Source organism: Bipolaris zeicola, assembly GCF_000523435.1.
Source record: "Bipolaris zeicola 26-R-13 unplaced genomic scaffold scaffold_134, whole genome shotgun sequence".
Classification (NCBI taxonomy): domain Eukaryota; kingdom Fungi; phylum Ascomycota; class Dothideomycetes; order Pleosporales; family Pleosporaceae; genus Bipolaris; species Bipolaris zeicola.
Genome location: NW_006912183.1, coordinates 55,279 through 69,343, shown reverse-complemented (window position 1 = coordinate 69,343; position 14,065 = coordinate 55,279). Strand labels below are relative to the sequence as shown.

The 14,065-nt window shown below is 48.8% G+C and overlaps 5 protein-coding genes across 5 annotated transcripts; all 5 read right to left on the bottom strand.

Moving 5' to 3' along the window:
- Window positions 1-558: 558 nt before the first annotated feature.
- Window positions 559-2,115, bottom strand: COCCADRAFT_6885 (uncharacterized protein; the record flags this gene model as incomplete). Its single annotated transcript, XM_007716297.1, has 4 exons — window positions 559-808; window positions 879-1,390; window positions 1,469-2,016; window positions 2,073-2,115. The coding sequence occupies 4 exons, from the start codon at window positions 2,113-2,115 to the stop codon at window positions 559-561; spliced, it is 1,353 nt and encodes a 450-aa protein (XP_007714487.1).
- Window positions 2,116-3,054: 939 nt separating this feature from the next.
- COCCADRAFT_28038 (uncharacterized protein) lies at window positions 3,055-5,910 on the bottom strand (the record flags this gene model as incomplete). Its single annotated transcript, XM_007716303.1, has 6 exons — window positions 3,055-3,996; window positions 4,064-4,315; window positions 4,372-5,314; window positions 5,377-5,600; window positions 5,734-5,760; window positions 5,854-5,910. The coding sequence occupies 6 exons, from the start codon at window positions 5,908-5,910 to the stop codon at window positions 3,055-3,057; spliced, it is 2,445 nt and encodes an 814-aa protein (XP_007714493.1).
- A 1,085-nt stretch (window positions 5,911-6,995) lies between these two features.
- Window positions 6,996-7,850, bottom strand: COCCADRAFT_6883 (uncharacterized protein; the record flags this gene model as incomplete). Its single annotated transcript, XM_007716296.1, has 1 exon — window positions 6,996-7,850. One exon carries the CDS (start codon window positions 7,848-7,850, stop codon window positions 6,996-6,998), a length of 855 nt encoding a protein of 284 aa, XP_007714486.1.
- A 180-nt stretch (window positions 7,851-8,030) lies between these two features.
- Window positions 8,031-8,990, bottom strand: COCCADRAFT_6882 (uncharacterized protein; the record flags this gene model as incomplete). Its single annotated transcript, XM_007716295.1, has 1 exon — window positions 8,031-8,990. The coding sequence occupies one exon, from the start codon at window positions 8,988-8,990 to the stop codon at window positions 8,031-8,033; it is 960 nt and encodes a 319-aa protein (XP_007714485.1).
- Window positions 8,991-10,932: 1,942 nt separating this feature from the next.
- COCCADRAFT_38675 (glycoside hydrolase family 43 protein) lies at window positions 10,933-12,678 on the bottom strand (the record flags this gene model as incomplete). Its single annotated transcript, XM_007716316.1, has 3 exons — window positions 10,933-11,751; window positions 11,849-12,455; window positions 12,503-12,678. The coding sequence occupies 3 exons, from the start codon at window positions 12,676-12,678 to the stop codon at window positions 10,933-10,935; spliced, it is 1,602 nt and encodes a 533-aa protein (XP_007714506.1).
- Between the last annotated feature and the right edge of the window lie 1,387 nt (window positions 12,679-14,065).

The following is a 14,065-nucleotide window of genomic DNA, read 5'->3' as shown; positions in this document are numbered from 1 at the left end:
TTTGAGAGCTTGAAGAGCAAGCTGTATCTGGCACTCGCTAGGAGGCTCTAAATATTGTTGTTGTTGCGACATTTGTAGGTAGTAGTAGTTTTGGTGGGGGCTTGGCAAAAGTGTCCGGCCAAGCCGTGTGTCCGGCCAAGCCGTGAGGTACGTTATCAGTAATTATAAATTATTTCTACTATACTCAGAACTTGGATAAGACTATTAATATTGAATCATTCTAGTAACTAGATATCTACGTGTAACGTCAGTAGTTTTATTAGATTATTTAGCTTGCTAGATAGCCAAGACAGCTGTTTAGTTAGTAAAGGAAAGAGAAGAGAAACGGGTGTTTGCAGCGGAGACGCTCTAGGCTTATAGCCTGTTAGATAATAGATTCACGAGCTAATTGTACATAGTGCGAGAGGAGAGGTATATGCTAAGATACTCGGTAACTAAACCCAGCCGCCTTGTGAAGTCCAAGCTCCTTCACCTTCAACCTTGCAGCCCAAGCCTTTTTCGTCCTTTGAGATGAACATTGCCTATAGGATAATGAACGTCCTACGTTTAATTTTTCTACTATACATTGATCGGATGCTTTTTATGGAAAACATTAGCAGGATCATACCTTGTCTTGAGTTCCTGCAAGCGAGGGAAATTGTCCTTGTACATGTATTCGCCTGTGAACTCGGGCAGCACCCCCGCATTCGGGTAGACGAGACCTTTGATGACATCTTTGCCAACTGCCTGATGATGCTTTTCACGCAGGAGCTTGACCATCTGTTTCGAAGCAGTCACGGCAGTAGGAGTTTCTTCTTCGTCGCCATATCTGTCGCAGAAATGAGATTAGATTCCGTGCTACTCGAGGACAATCAAGGTAGGGAACGAGGGAGACATACCCAAGGTAGATAGCAACGTCTTTCCAGAGCCTATTACCGTCTCCTGGTCGCTCTCGTGACGGCGGCCAGGCCGAAGTCTTGTCGCTAGCGGGCTTCAAGACTTTGCGCCAACTGTACATACCCACAAAGAGTGAACTTCCTGGTCTTCTTTCAGATTTGGCGGAGTACCATTGGCGTAGACGGTCCACGACAGGAAGAAAGACGTCTGGCCCGACTCGAGTCACCAGTGAACCGTTTGACAAGCGACGCGTATAAGGCCAGAGCGCATCGGGATATAGGTCCGCAGTCTCGTGGAACCACATCAGCCTAGTTTCATCCTTGAGATAGGGAATACTAAAGAAGACATCGAACCGCTTCCGAGCCTCGGCGATATCGTCCCCGTGATAGTATGGCATCAAGAGTATAGTCTCAGGAGGTCCATTCGGATTGTGGGGTAGCAATACCATGAAAACCATGTCCTCATCCTTTTGTGTAGTGTCGTACTTATCGAGTGCTTGAAAGACAGCTTCGATCTGTTCAATCGGGTAAATAATCGACCCGAAGAACACCTTTGTCGTCAAAGGGATAGCGCGGAATGTGAGCTACGTCACAACACCGAAATTATACCCCGCTCCTTTGAGTCCCCAGAACAGCTCGGGGTGAGAGATTTCGGACACTTCGACGACCTCTCCACTGGCGAGGACGAGCCTAGCCGAGATCAGGTTGTCAACAGCCAAGCCCCAAACTCCCATGCCCCATCCAGCACCCGTGCCGAGCGCAAAGCCGGCATACCCGATCTCTTTGTGAGACGGGAGGGACACAAAGACGCCACTTTCTTCACAGGCCCTGGCAACGTCGCTGACCAAGGCACCTCCTTCCATAGTCACTGTTCCGGGGCTGCCGTATCCCGAGTTCTTCACGTAAACTGTGTTCATGCGTCTTAGGTCTATGATAACCCCGTCCGAGCTGGATGCTCCGACAAACGAGTGACCTCCAACGTTGACAGCAATTTCGAGTTGCTGCTCAACAGCGTATTTTACAGCTGCAGACACGTCGGCCTCGGTGAGAGGTTGAAAGATCACCTTCGGGTTGCCTTCTTCATTAATTGACCACCGGCGTCGAAACAACGAGTAAAGTTGGTCATGAGGTTCGATGATCACTGGCCGGACGTGAGCAGGGAAATGGACAAGTTTGCAAGGCTGGGAAGGGGCTTACTGCCTCGAAAATTGTTCCGGAGGTTGTCTAAGGTAGTTGACATCTTGTCTTGCTTGCTTGCTTCGGGACACAAGTTTATATTCTTTCAATGGATAGATGGCTAGGTATGGTACGCATGAAGTTTGAACAGATATCGATTCAGGATTTACGACTTTTATAGGCCTTCTCGTCTACTCCACGTTTAATCCTTGGGATGCGCTGAAATCTGGGCGAGGAATTGTTTCCGGCCGGAACATGTTGAGTTTCCACAGTGGAGCTATTAGGTCTCGACTGTTACGAGCGTCCTTCTTACGGCGATGACCCGGTGATATTGACCGTGAGCAAGAAGCCTCCGCAAACATCGCCATTATGAGGTACTATTCTGTACGACCATCGCAAGACTGGGGTTAGTGTAGGTCCACTAGCGCCCTAGATAGTGGAGACTAACGGATATTTCCGATCAACGCTACAATGCGGGATTCTGAACTCTGCCTAGAACTCATAGTATGTATCGGAAATTTCCGCATGATTTGCCTCTGACCAATAACTCTCGTCTTTCTTACTTGGATCTTTCCACGGACGAAACGGAACCCGCAGGTGTTGTCCTAAGCATGCACTTTGGCTCCGCACTACAAGGGCTCAATAAAGTACCTCCCGGCTGGTAGATCAACGTCGACTCTGGATTGAGACAAAACTTACTCCACACTACTAGCTAATAAGGCCCACCGGTAGTGAAGATTAGCCTAACCACAACATACAGCTCTCTGTGAATTCACACGCGTCGACATCCATTAGATTTCGTCCGCGACACCTGAGTCGAGATCTGGACAATGATTCGATAATTGGACGTTAGCTGTATGCCTGCTTGAATATTGGTGGGATCCCTTCCAGAGCCTAGCTGTACGGTCACGGAGGAAGCCCCCGGCGCCATGCTGCCATGTCCTGGAATGCACGACAATGCACATAGCTCTGGAAGACCTGGATGGCTTGTGTATTTGCAATGCTAGAATAAGTCCAAAAGGTCTCTTGACAGCTCTCGGTTTATTGTCTGATTATATTTATCGACCTGATCCAGCACAACTTCGTCCGCCGCTGGCCATCTGTAAGGTTGCTGCATTGTATCGAACATGGTCGTCAAGTCACTGGTGAGTTGGTACGGATCAATCATCTCGTTCGCAGAAGGCGGCCCCATTTGAGAGTGGACGGGCGGCTGTCGCATTTGAACGTGCTGATCTTGTTCCATAGACACGAAACCTGAAGACGGTAGAATGGCATCAGTGCTATTCATTGTGCCATTCCGCGTACCATCTGTTTGGGTTTTGTTGGGCAGCAGACCCAGACTCAAACTAATTTCTTTGAGGTGCTGAACCCGTTTCCAGAGCCTCTTTCCCACGTGAGACTCGAAAGAGAAGCCCTGGATGAGCTCAAGTGCCATTATGAATTCTTCACGACAAGCGTTTTTGAATTGGTATGGGGCGTGGCAAACGGCTAGGAAAAGGACCGCCAGTGCGGAGACCAGGAAGTGATTGAATGGAGCTTGCTGTGTCGAATAAAAGTCTGCCATTTGACTCACTTTTTGCAGCAGCCGAATATTGTCTTTTGCTGCTTCAACAGCGAACGTGGCGTTCAGCAGGTCCTCGTTCATGGCGTGGGAATTCAGAAGTTCCTGGCGGAAGATGAAGAGTTGTAGCTGATTGACGTTGAAGTAAAACAGTAAACGAATCCTGTTCTCGCTCCGAGTGTATCCATGCAGCATGTTCGCCTCAGTCGGTTGCAGTTGATATTGGGGCTTGAGACTTCGATACCATTGCTGCACGCGGAAGTAGAGAAAGGATAGCTTCTCTGAAATGACTTTAGCCGTGATCTTCGTTGTCAACTTCCATACCTTTGATTCCAGTTGCGCGTACGCCACCATGATCGAGAGGAGGTAGGAGTCTGAGCTGATCTAGAATTAAGATTTAGCTACAATTTCCATGTCACATTATTGAGTGATGGCAAGACGATGTACTTACCAGTTTGGGAAGATCCAGATCTACATCACACTCTGGAATGGCGAACGAGCGTCCAGTGCTAAAACTCCATCGCCTGTCGAGTATGTATATAGACCAAAAGAGTTGACTGGCTCGCAGGCGTTGCTCGTCGTCAGAGAAGCGTATCGAGTAGGTCTCACGCCGGTGGAGGCCTAGTTCGATCGCGGCTCTGCCAGCGAGACCGATGGTTCTCCAAGCGAGGACCTCCTCGTCCAAGTGGAATTGCAAGATGCTCTTCGAATCGTCAGGAGAACAGTCCACGTACCGGGAGGACAGAAAAAAAAACCTACCATAGCAGTCCAGGCCTGTATCTCAAGAAGCTCAACTTTCTCCCCCAAGACGCGAATATCAAAGCCGGACTCAACGCTGTTGAGAAGCTTTGCACTCAGTTCATTGGGCCCATGACTCTCTATGATTGCAGCTATGGCGATAACTAGCTTCAGGATGTCCCATATACCATCGGAGAGGGTATTTTCATCCTTTTGGTAGGTTTTCGTAGACGAGGGAGATGCCATGTCGACACAATCGTAAAAGCATTGAGCCGCGCGGTGCAAGACTGTCTTGTCGATGAAGGGATAGATTGACCCGTACTCTTCATCATAGACTTGCAACAATCGCAGCGCTTCATTCCGAGGGATGGTGCACAGTGGGTTTTCCATACCACGATTCGCGGAGCTCGTATCTTGGCGTTTGACCTTGGCCGATGTTGGGAGAGGTTCCACCTCGAGCTTTGTACATACTGGGGTATGTATTCCAGCGCTTGCCAAAGAATCTGTCGCCATTCGGAAGAGGAATGATGAACTGGTCGGACCAAGGAATTCGGGCAGTCTGGCGTGTGAAGTAGCGGATGAGTTAACCAAGGCTCCATTGTGGTCCGACTGATCCGTCAAGTCGGTGGTATTTAGGCCTTGGGAGGGTGAGATGGAAGCCGTCGTTGAGACAGTCGATTGATGTTTGCCTGATGAACCGGACGGGAGTCGGTCTGCAATGAGGCGATCAATTTGCTCTTGCATTTTCTCGATCTTCTCGTTCAAGGCATCGAGGTCTCTGAAGGAGGTCAGACACGTACACGCAGTATAATGCAGGCAATGGGCAGATGATAATACTTGCCTTTCCTTCTGCAAAGGCATGGTGGCTAATCTCGAGTTGTAAGTGCAGGTGACAGCCCTGTCGCGGCAGCGTTGGCATGGAATTTGGCTGTCGCATTTACCCTTGCGCTTCTTGCATTCATCGCTGTGGGGGGAGGGTTAGCAGATGATCAGGTTGTGATGACAGTAACTCCGTTGGGTGCGCACCAAGCCACGGGCGTATATCTCTTGCGTTTCCCGCGCGGAGTTGGCGACACGGTCGGGGGTTTGAGGCTGCCCGAATCGTTGGACTCATCCGGTTGGAGGTCGGCCATGGCTAGGCGATTCAACAGGCAAAAGAATGACGTCGATGGTGTTGAACATTCGGAGGAGGAGACACCATATGGGTTGGGATTCAGAAATACACGGGTCGCGCCGCAGTGAATGCGGATCTAGAGAAGTTTCGTATAGCGGTCTGGGGTGATGTAACATGGCGTCAAGACAATCTAAGACTCGGGCATTAGTCCGGGTCTAGAGTGGTGCCTCGGTTGTTACAGAGAGCGCTACTTTAGGAAACGTACTTACACTACGGCCATATAGTGCTATAATAGCCTACTATTTGTTACTAAGATAACTAATCCGATGTTCTATAAAGCAAATCGAAAGAAGAATATTAAGATGTTAACTAAATAAAGTTTACCATACTATAGGTCGACGACGGGTGTTGGCGTGCGTGAAAGTTGGAGCGATGTCGCTATGCATCGCGAATAATGGTCGGATTGCGTTGCCGTTGTTTATTCTCACAGAGTGATGGATTTAGAAAGCTTAGTTCAGCAATGGAGTGCTTACATGCGCCTTAAATTAGTAGTTTTGATAGCTTTGCTGGCGATGCTGAACTTGGAGCTTAAGCTGTGCCCCCCCTTCAGCACTGCCAGCCGGGCTGTCAAACTATTGATTTTAACTTATTAAAAAATAGACTTATTAGCTAACTATAGTAGTGCAGCAGCGCGCGTATATAGATAAAGTATTTAGTAGCTAGGCCTAGCCACCTATAGGCACATTTCTCACAAACTTCATCCTTTACATTTAACAGGATGGATGGTATCTTTTGTACAGCACTCAAGGATGGCTGCGTGGTTGGCACGGCTTCGTGTACTCGAGAAGGAGCAATACCCAGTGCCTGACGAAGCTCTGGATAACACTGGTGATTGGTCTCCCCATGACTGGAGGTCCATCCTTCTAAGCTCAGAACTCGCACATGCGGCTGCGAAGGTACTGAAAGAAGAGTTTGTTATAGAAGCCTCAGCGTGAGCAAATTGATACCTGGTCATTCCTCCTCACTCCTACGAGATCGTGATCTTTTCCGTACGCATTGGTGGAAGAGGTATGGTGCTTGGCCAGCCGACTATCGCTTTCCAATGGTATATGCCGGTCCGGTATATACCCAAGACAGCGACTAAAGTCCCGTTCGATGTGCTTCTATTCGGTAAAGGCGAGCCCATTTCGTTACAAGGCCGCACAAGAGCCCCAGCCCAGTAACCACATAGATGTTTTTTAACCAGGGAGTGAATGATCCCCTTCGCAGAATCTGCTCTAGCGCTCAAGAACCTGAACGACAGATAGCAGTTGAAGTCGTAATAGAGCCATTCAGCAGAAAGACCGTCTTGTGTTATGTTCCCATCTGCGCAATTACCGGTACTACTAAGCGTGAAGTACCTGGGGTTCTCAACGATCGACCACTCCTCCGGGAAGTTGGGACGGCTCGGTGCCTAGCCCAGATGTATCTCCTTGCCCTTCGACGTGTTCTGAATACGGGGAAGGTTGTTCATGAGGTACTCTGTGGGAACTCAGCCGCCAAGATGCGCTGACCAGAGATCAATGGCATTGTCATAGGGCTTCTTGCCACACAACAGACTCCAGATCACTATCTCATCGCGTGGTTTGGAAGTATAACGATGACTTAGAAGATATGTTGCATTCACTAAGTCAACAGACTCCAAGAAGCCTGCAGCTTTTGCGGCTGCTGGAGCAACTTTGCTCCACCATTTGATATCTGTTGCCGGTAGCAGGTGCAATGCGTTCACGAAAAGCGTTGATATATCGATGCATCCGTTATGATGGACATTATTGATAACATCTCTAAGTAAGACGACATTGTCCTTTTTGCACAGGAGACAAATGTTGCGACTGCCCCGCATAGCTTCGAGGAATGTCAAGGCTCGCAGATTCCAGTCGCACACCAGCAATGTGGTCAATACCGTTTCCTGGATTGCCATAGGAATGTCATCGATCGCGATCTCCTTGCCTCCTTGGGTGTCACCGCTTGGGTCTATGTCGATTGACATGATATCTCGATCACACACAAGCGTCACTTTTGCCATTGCAAAGATCTCGTTGATGTGTCCGATAGCTTCCCGGCGGAGATTGCGGTCATGGGGAATGCAAGGTGTATCCATCCAGTAAGTTTCGCACGCGAAGGTAGACGCCAGCTGTGAATAACGTTCATGAAGACACCGATTGAAGCCCGTTCCATTCTCTTCGAGCGGCTCCGGCCGTCCACCTTGCCCGTGACTCCACACATGAGAAATCGCCATTGTAGCACTCGTCGCTGAGCGATAGGTCAATTTGTCAGGCTGATTTGGATGAACTTCCACAGCACGAGCACCGCTGGTTTGCTTGTAGTTGACTTCGTCCCAAAACATCTTTGTACAGGTAGTGCCTGGACAATGTGGAGCGTGCGCCGACTGATCTTGAGTCTTCATGCCTCTGAGTCTGTTGCAAGTAAAAGGCGAGTCCCCTTTGCACTGTCGCGTGGGCTCATTTGAATCCCCAGAGAAAATGCAGCGAGGATTCTGCTGTCCAAAAACGACCTTATACCTCAGCTAAAACTGACGGAAGTCTTGTGCGACCGAGCCAAGGTCCTCTCGCAGTAGCCGAAAAGCCCATTGGCACATGTAAGGTGGTATTTGTGACATCTCCAAGTCTCCGTTAGTCGCTGCTGCTTCGCTCGATCTCTGCATCGTCCGTTGCAACAAAGGAGTGTTGCCGATGGCAAACATACCATCACGTTGGGACCTTGTGTTGTTGAGGTGGTGATCCATCACAGCCCACAGGTATAGCATTATAGACCGTTGCCAAGCAGACCACAAGAAGATGCGAAGCAGACATACGTTTGTGGCATACGTTGGATCAATTCTCCCCCAGTTCAGAGACAGTTTCGTAGAGCCTGCGAACAAGTCGCCGCATAGGTCGACAAATTTACGGTAGGGGTCATGCCAAGGTAAAGGATCTTGCCATCTGTACGCGATGTGTAACGCAAATCGAATCGTGTTGCTGTCAATGTATCGAGTTGTCATGAGTCGGCGGTTTGCGCTCGACGACAGCACTCCAGCATCCCTTAGCAAGTAGTCCTCATGTCGGTCGAATCCATCGATCAGCAAAGGTGCCGCAGTTACTGGTAACCTTCTCAGCAGATGACAAGCATGGCGAACCACAACATGTGGGTGGCCTTTCACCTCGAAGTTCGTAGTCAGCAGCCTGGCAAACTGTACATCGCACCCCTTTAGTCGATCGGAGAGAAGGTCCGAATTTCCCATCTGCTCAAGGAAGCTGTTGCAGACATCCACAGCGCGCTCCTCGCGTTGTGAGAGATTGAGGTGCACGGAACTCGAGGTCGCGCCACCAGGCAAGTCTGTCCGGTTCAGCTCCTCGACGTATTCCATGACCGTGGGGCTGAACTCATTCGGGATAGTACGCCCGTTCTGAGACGGTCGGCGCCATGAGCTCTGGTCCAGGATTTTAAACACTCTTGCTTTGGTGACTGCGTAATCGTCTTGTGACATTGTAGGGACATTCCGTGACTTGAGTGCACGGATTAGGAAGTGAAAGTGAGATGGAGTAGTCGGGCGGAGGGAGATAGACGCTAGTTTCATATGAGCTTAGCAACTGCATACAAAAACGACGGTACCATTTCGGTTACCTAATGCCCGTAACGAGCCACACCCAACATAAGAGAAAGGTTCTCCATAGCGAATGAAGCTAGAGAAGACTGTGGAGCGCATGAAATCGCAGATTTCTTTGCAAAGCAAGATCCACTTCAATGGCAAATCACAGCAAGTTCATAGGTCTTAGGATCAGCCATTACCAGCGGGCCACAAGACGACCTTCACCAACTATCCCCTTACAACCGAAGCACAAGTATCCAAAGTCATCGATTCTGCCCTCAAAGCCAAGTAATCACGGGAAAACACGCCTTTCGTTGATCGAGCAGCAATCTTTCTCAAAGCGTCCGAGCTGGTAGCAACATTACAAACAAGTTTAATACAAGTGCTGGACCGCAACTAAGTTCGTATACAGTGCGCTTGTCCTCCAGAAATCTTTTTGGGGATGAATTTGTTCCCCAGTCCTATTATTCGCAATTGCGTGCATATGATACGGAAGGGTAGAGAATCTCTTCGGGCTTTAGGAATGGCCGCATGTCCATGAATACATCTACGCCGTGTTCCAGCAGTACCATAATTACATCAGTATTACGTCGCAACATTGCTCGAGCAAATGATTTCGAGAGTAATTTTGTCTTGTTAGAAGAGACTCCGAGTTTTCTCATTTTCAAGTAAAATGCTGGATATGGTATGGTGTTACACCCTCGCAGAGTGTCCGGGCGGTGTGATCTTAAGAGCGGTGTGAATGAGGGTGATGCTTGCACCGTGTTCCAGAAGTAACTTGGTGATAACTCTCCAGTTCCAGATGGACGGCGATAGACAGTGGTTATGGTCCCATAGGGTCAAGTGCATCCAGTGGTGCTCCTTTGCCGAGAAGCACGTTTAACGTGCATTCATCATTGCTGCATACAGCTACCCCGAGTGGCGAGACACCATGAAACTCTGACTTGAAGACTATGGTGATGGTCACAAAGGAAATAAATACAAGTAAGTTGAGTTCGTGCCGTCTTTGCTGTTCCACGTAAATCTAGCGCTGACTAAGATACATCGTCTGGCTATTAAGTTTGAGGTTATCTCTTACGATTGGTAGAAACGGCGGGAAGCCTCGTGTCAGGCAATGCCGATGATGCACAATTGCCAGAGATTATATGATAGGCTCGCATAAGATAACGTGAGAGCGGGAATTGATTTTACTCCGCAGGTTTCCGGTAGCGAAGATATAAGAATGGTACTTCATCTTGGGGTTTTCATCACCACCTTCAACACACATACCCACAATTTTACCGAAACTCTCTCTCCCAAAAGTTCTGCAAACAATGCAATTCATCAGATCGGCGCTGTTTGTACTGTTCGCTGCGACATCTCTTGTGGCCGCCGCCCCAGCCGCTCGTCCTGTGCCAGAGGCTAAGAGCCAACATGAACACACAAGTGTTAATTGTAAGTCCTCAAACCACCAGCACTATGACTACAGATGAGCTGATACTTAGCTTTGAAGGCAAAGAAGAGCCTTGGGTCTGTAGGCCTCCGCGTAGCTAAATAGCTGCGGATGTAATGGGCTGAACGCTCTTTGGATCGCTCCTCGAACAGGATCTTGGTTCAAGTTGTGCGTGCAGACTCATAAAAGATAACTACGATTTTGAGATGTTAGGGTAGAGACCTATTTACCACAATAATTAAGACGAATTCTTAAGGATTTACCCAAGGTTGAGATGGGACTATATATACTCTATGTGTGTAACCGTGGCTTTATTAGTCCAAAGGGGGGTACCCGACGGATCTTCCTATGTCTACCACCTCCCCCAATAAGCCTCTCATTCAGACTATGGTCATATATAGGAATCCGCTAAAAAGACACCAAAGTATCATAGTCAATCTTTTGCGCTACTCCACTACACCGCCATCTACTCATGTATCCGCGGAACGTGGCAGAATTTCCATTTGTCGTTGCGTAAACCCCAACAAGTCCCCCCGATCCAGCACCGTCTCCAGCAAGAAGTGCAGTACTATAATCGACAATGTGTCTCTCTTCGTGACTTCTCGTGCTTGGTGATGCAAAGAAACTGTAGCTGCTTTTGTTGTTTGGAGAGATGTGTATGTGGATGGGACTTGTCAGCCAGGATTGGGGGATCGGCTCGATTTTTTCTTGAGGAATGGGATAGCGTACGGAGTTTGCTCTGAAACGGAAATAAGGCTGCAGAGCACCACTGCTAGTAGTGTTGTTGAGGTAGACGATGCCGAGATCCACGTGCTGGTCTTGGTTCAGAAAGTTTGATCCGCCCAGTTCGTCGCCTGCTGATTTGCCGAAGTTGGGGTGCAGGTCGACAGTGTAGTTGAAGAAGATGTGCTCCTGTCGCCGGAACACGGCTGAGAGTCCTTCCCGGGAGGCATTTAATTGCGCATCAGCTGTGAGGTTCGCCCTTGCGGACTGAATTTGAAGTTGGTTCGGGTGACCTTTGGGTGATATCTGGAAGGTTGAACTGTTGAAGGGAGCGCGCCAGAAAATCCAATGCGGTGGTATCTTAGATCCTGGCGAAGAATCCACAACATCAGGCGCTCCCCTAGCAATGCTCAAACCCTTGCTGGGTGTCAAGGAGTTTCGCTTTTGTAGTGGCCCCTGCATCTTTCCACGCACCTGGTCAGCGTATGGCCAACCCTTGCTTGGCTATGAGACGGGGAATAGCACCGCCTCTCTGCCCATTGGGAAAATAGACTGATTGTACAGAGCTGGACCTCCTCTTGTGAATAAAGCGACTCCCCACCACTTCTTTTTTTCCGTCCTGAAATAGGTCTACATGCCCTACGGTTTGAAAATATTCATTAGTTCCGCTATTAGAGACTAGAGGATTGTTTGGTGAAGCTTCCCATGGGCCCGTCAAATTCATTGCGCGCGCCATACTCGCTCGATGCCCGAGTTGAGTACCTCCTTCTGCGATCAATAGGTAGTAGTAGCCATCTTTCTTAAAGATGTGAGGTCCCTCCGCACTGGCACCACCCGTACCGTTCCACAATGGCCATGGTTTGCTCGTATTCCCAGTAGTCATGTCCAAATAGCAAGCTTGAATGGGACTCCCCGAAGACGCAACTACTACGGTACCGTCGTCATCAAAGAAGATATCGGGGTCAATCGTGAAACCAGATGTTTGGACAAACAGGTAATCACTCCATGAGCTGTCGTCGAAAGGATCGGTTGCCGTGCTCAGAACAGAGCGAGGTACGCCAAATGTGGTATTGATCCATGCCGAGATGGGATAGAATTTTCCCTTGTGGTACCGCAGAGTGTTGGCAAGCATGCCGGTGAATTGCTCATTTGTTGCAGTTTGAACTTCGGGTAGCTGGGCCACTCGGCTTAGAGCATTACTTGCAAGTCTCCAGTTGGTCAAGTTCTGACTCGCGTATATCGGGTTGCCGGAAACGCCATGAAACTTGATGTGGTGCAGAAAAAGGTGTTGTCGAACTCAGGGACAAAGACGCAACTGGAATCGCTGTGCCACCCAGGTAGTATGGGATTGTTGTGCGTAACATTATTGCCTCTAACAGTACCCAATATCACTGTAAGAGATTGTATTTCTTTTATCATAAGAATTCTCATGATGAATGGAATGTTGGAGACAATGCCTAATCTCACAATTCCTAAATATCACACACATATATAGACTCTAATAAAATAAGACTTTATGGAATGTGGAGAGGCTCAACAGTCGTCAATATAACTTGAATTATTTTTCTGCCAGAGTGTCGGAATGTGGATTGCAGACGGAGAGAACTCGGCCGGCTTCGTGCGGGAAGATTAGCATGGCAAGTCTAAAGTGCTGTGTATAGTAAGTGCGTGCAACAGTTCAGTTAATCCGACCTTTCATCAAAATGCGCACCCGCCAAAAAATGGGAGCTCTTGGCCATTATCAGAACGTTTCTATTGTACGATTTCTTAGTAGAGTACTGTAATAATTTTATATTCAAGGCTTCTGAGATTTGTACCAAACGCTAGCCAAATATTGACTAGCGTCAAATGTATCTGTCCGACGTTAAGATTGTTATTAGCATAGGCGTAGGGCAACAATAGCAGAGATGGCTCAATAGTTTTATGTTTACTATAGATGAACAGGTAGTATTCTCTAAGCTTATATGTACGGTGCTAAGTTAGATATAACTGAGAGGACCTGCCTTGGATCAATAGGCACCAGGGGATCCAGAGGGGGTCTGAGGAGGCTAGGTACCACCTTGCAGTACTAACATGGAGTGTGTCCAAGGTATCTATCTACTCCATACAGTATCTGCAAAAGACAAGTCACACGATTGACTCGTTCTCTGTCGGATATGATGCTATATGCGTTCGCACGTGGACTAGGCACACGAGAAGCAAGGCGTCAGCTGATTGCGCGTCTTACAGCGGGCTACTGGGAGGGATGAGGAGAGCACTACTGCGTACAACGCTTCCGGCTTCGATATACGCTGGGTGATAGTTAAACGCGCTCGTTTAATAAGCCCTGAGCAGACTATGCTCGGGTGCTCCCTTGGCGACCCTGGTACATATTCTCAGTATGCACACATGTACTGCGCCTCATGTGGCCGTGCACCAGTTATGTACGTACAGGAAATAATACAGAACAAGGGTTGGAATGACACGGTCCCGTGGCTATCTCTACGTTCCGTACTACTCTAAAGTCACCGTCCACACATGTTCCACACATGGATGCAATGTGTCGTGTGCTTTTGGCGCAGCGTGAGCAGCCCCCCTCTGTCTCCGGCGGCTCGCTAATCGCACCTCGGCCTAGTAGATCCTTGGAACCAGGGCAGGCCGCTGTGCCTTGCGCAGTCGTCATTCGCAACCTTTACCACGCATCCTCAAGACAAGTTGATGACTGCGCCCCTGTGAACTCGCCCATTCTCTCTGGCGCTATAAAGACTGCATCGTACCCTGCAACAGTCGCTGCTTCCTGAAATCTCTTGGCCCCATTGCACCTGCCCTGTGTGCGCCC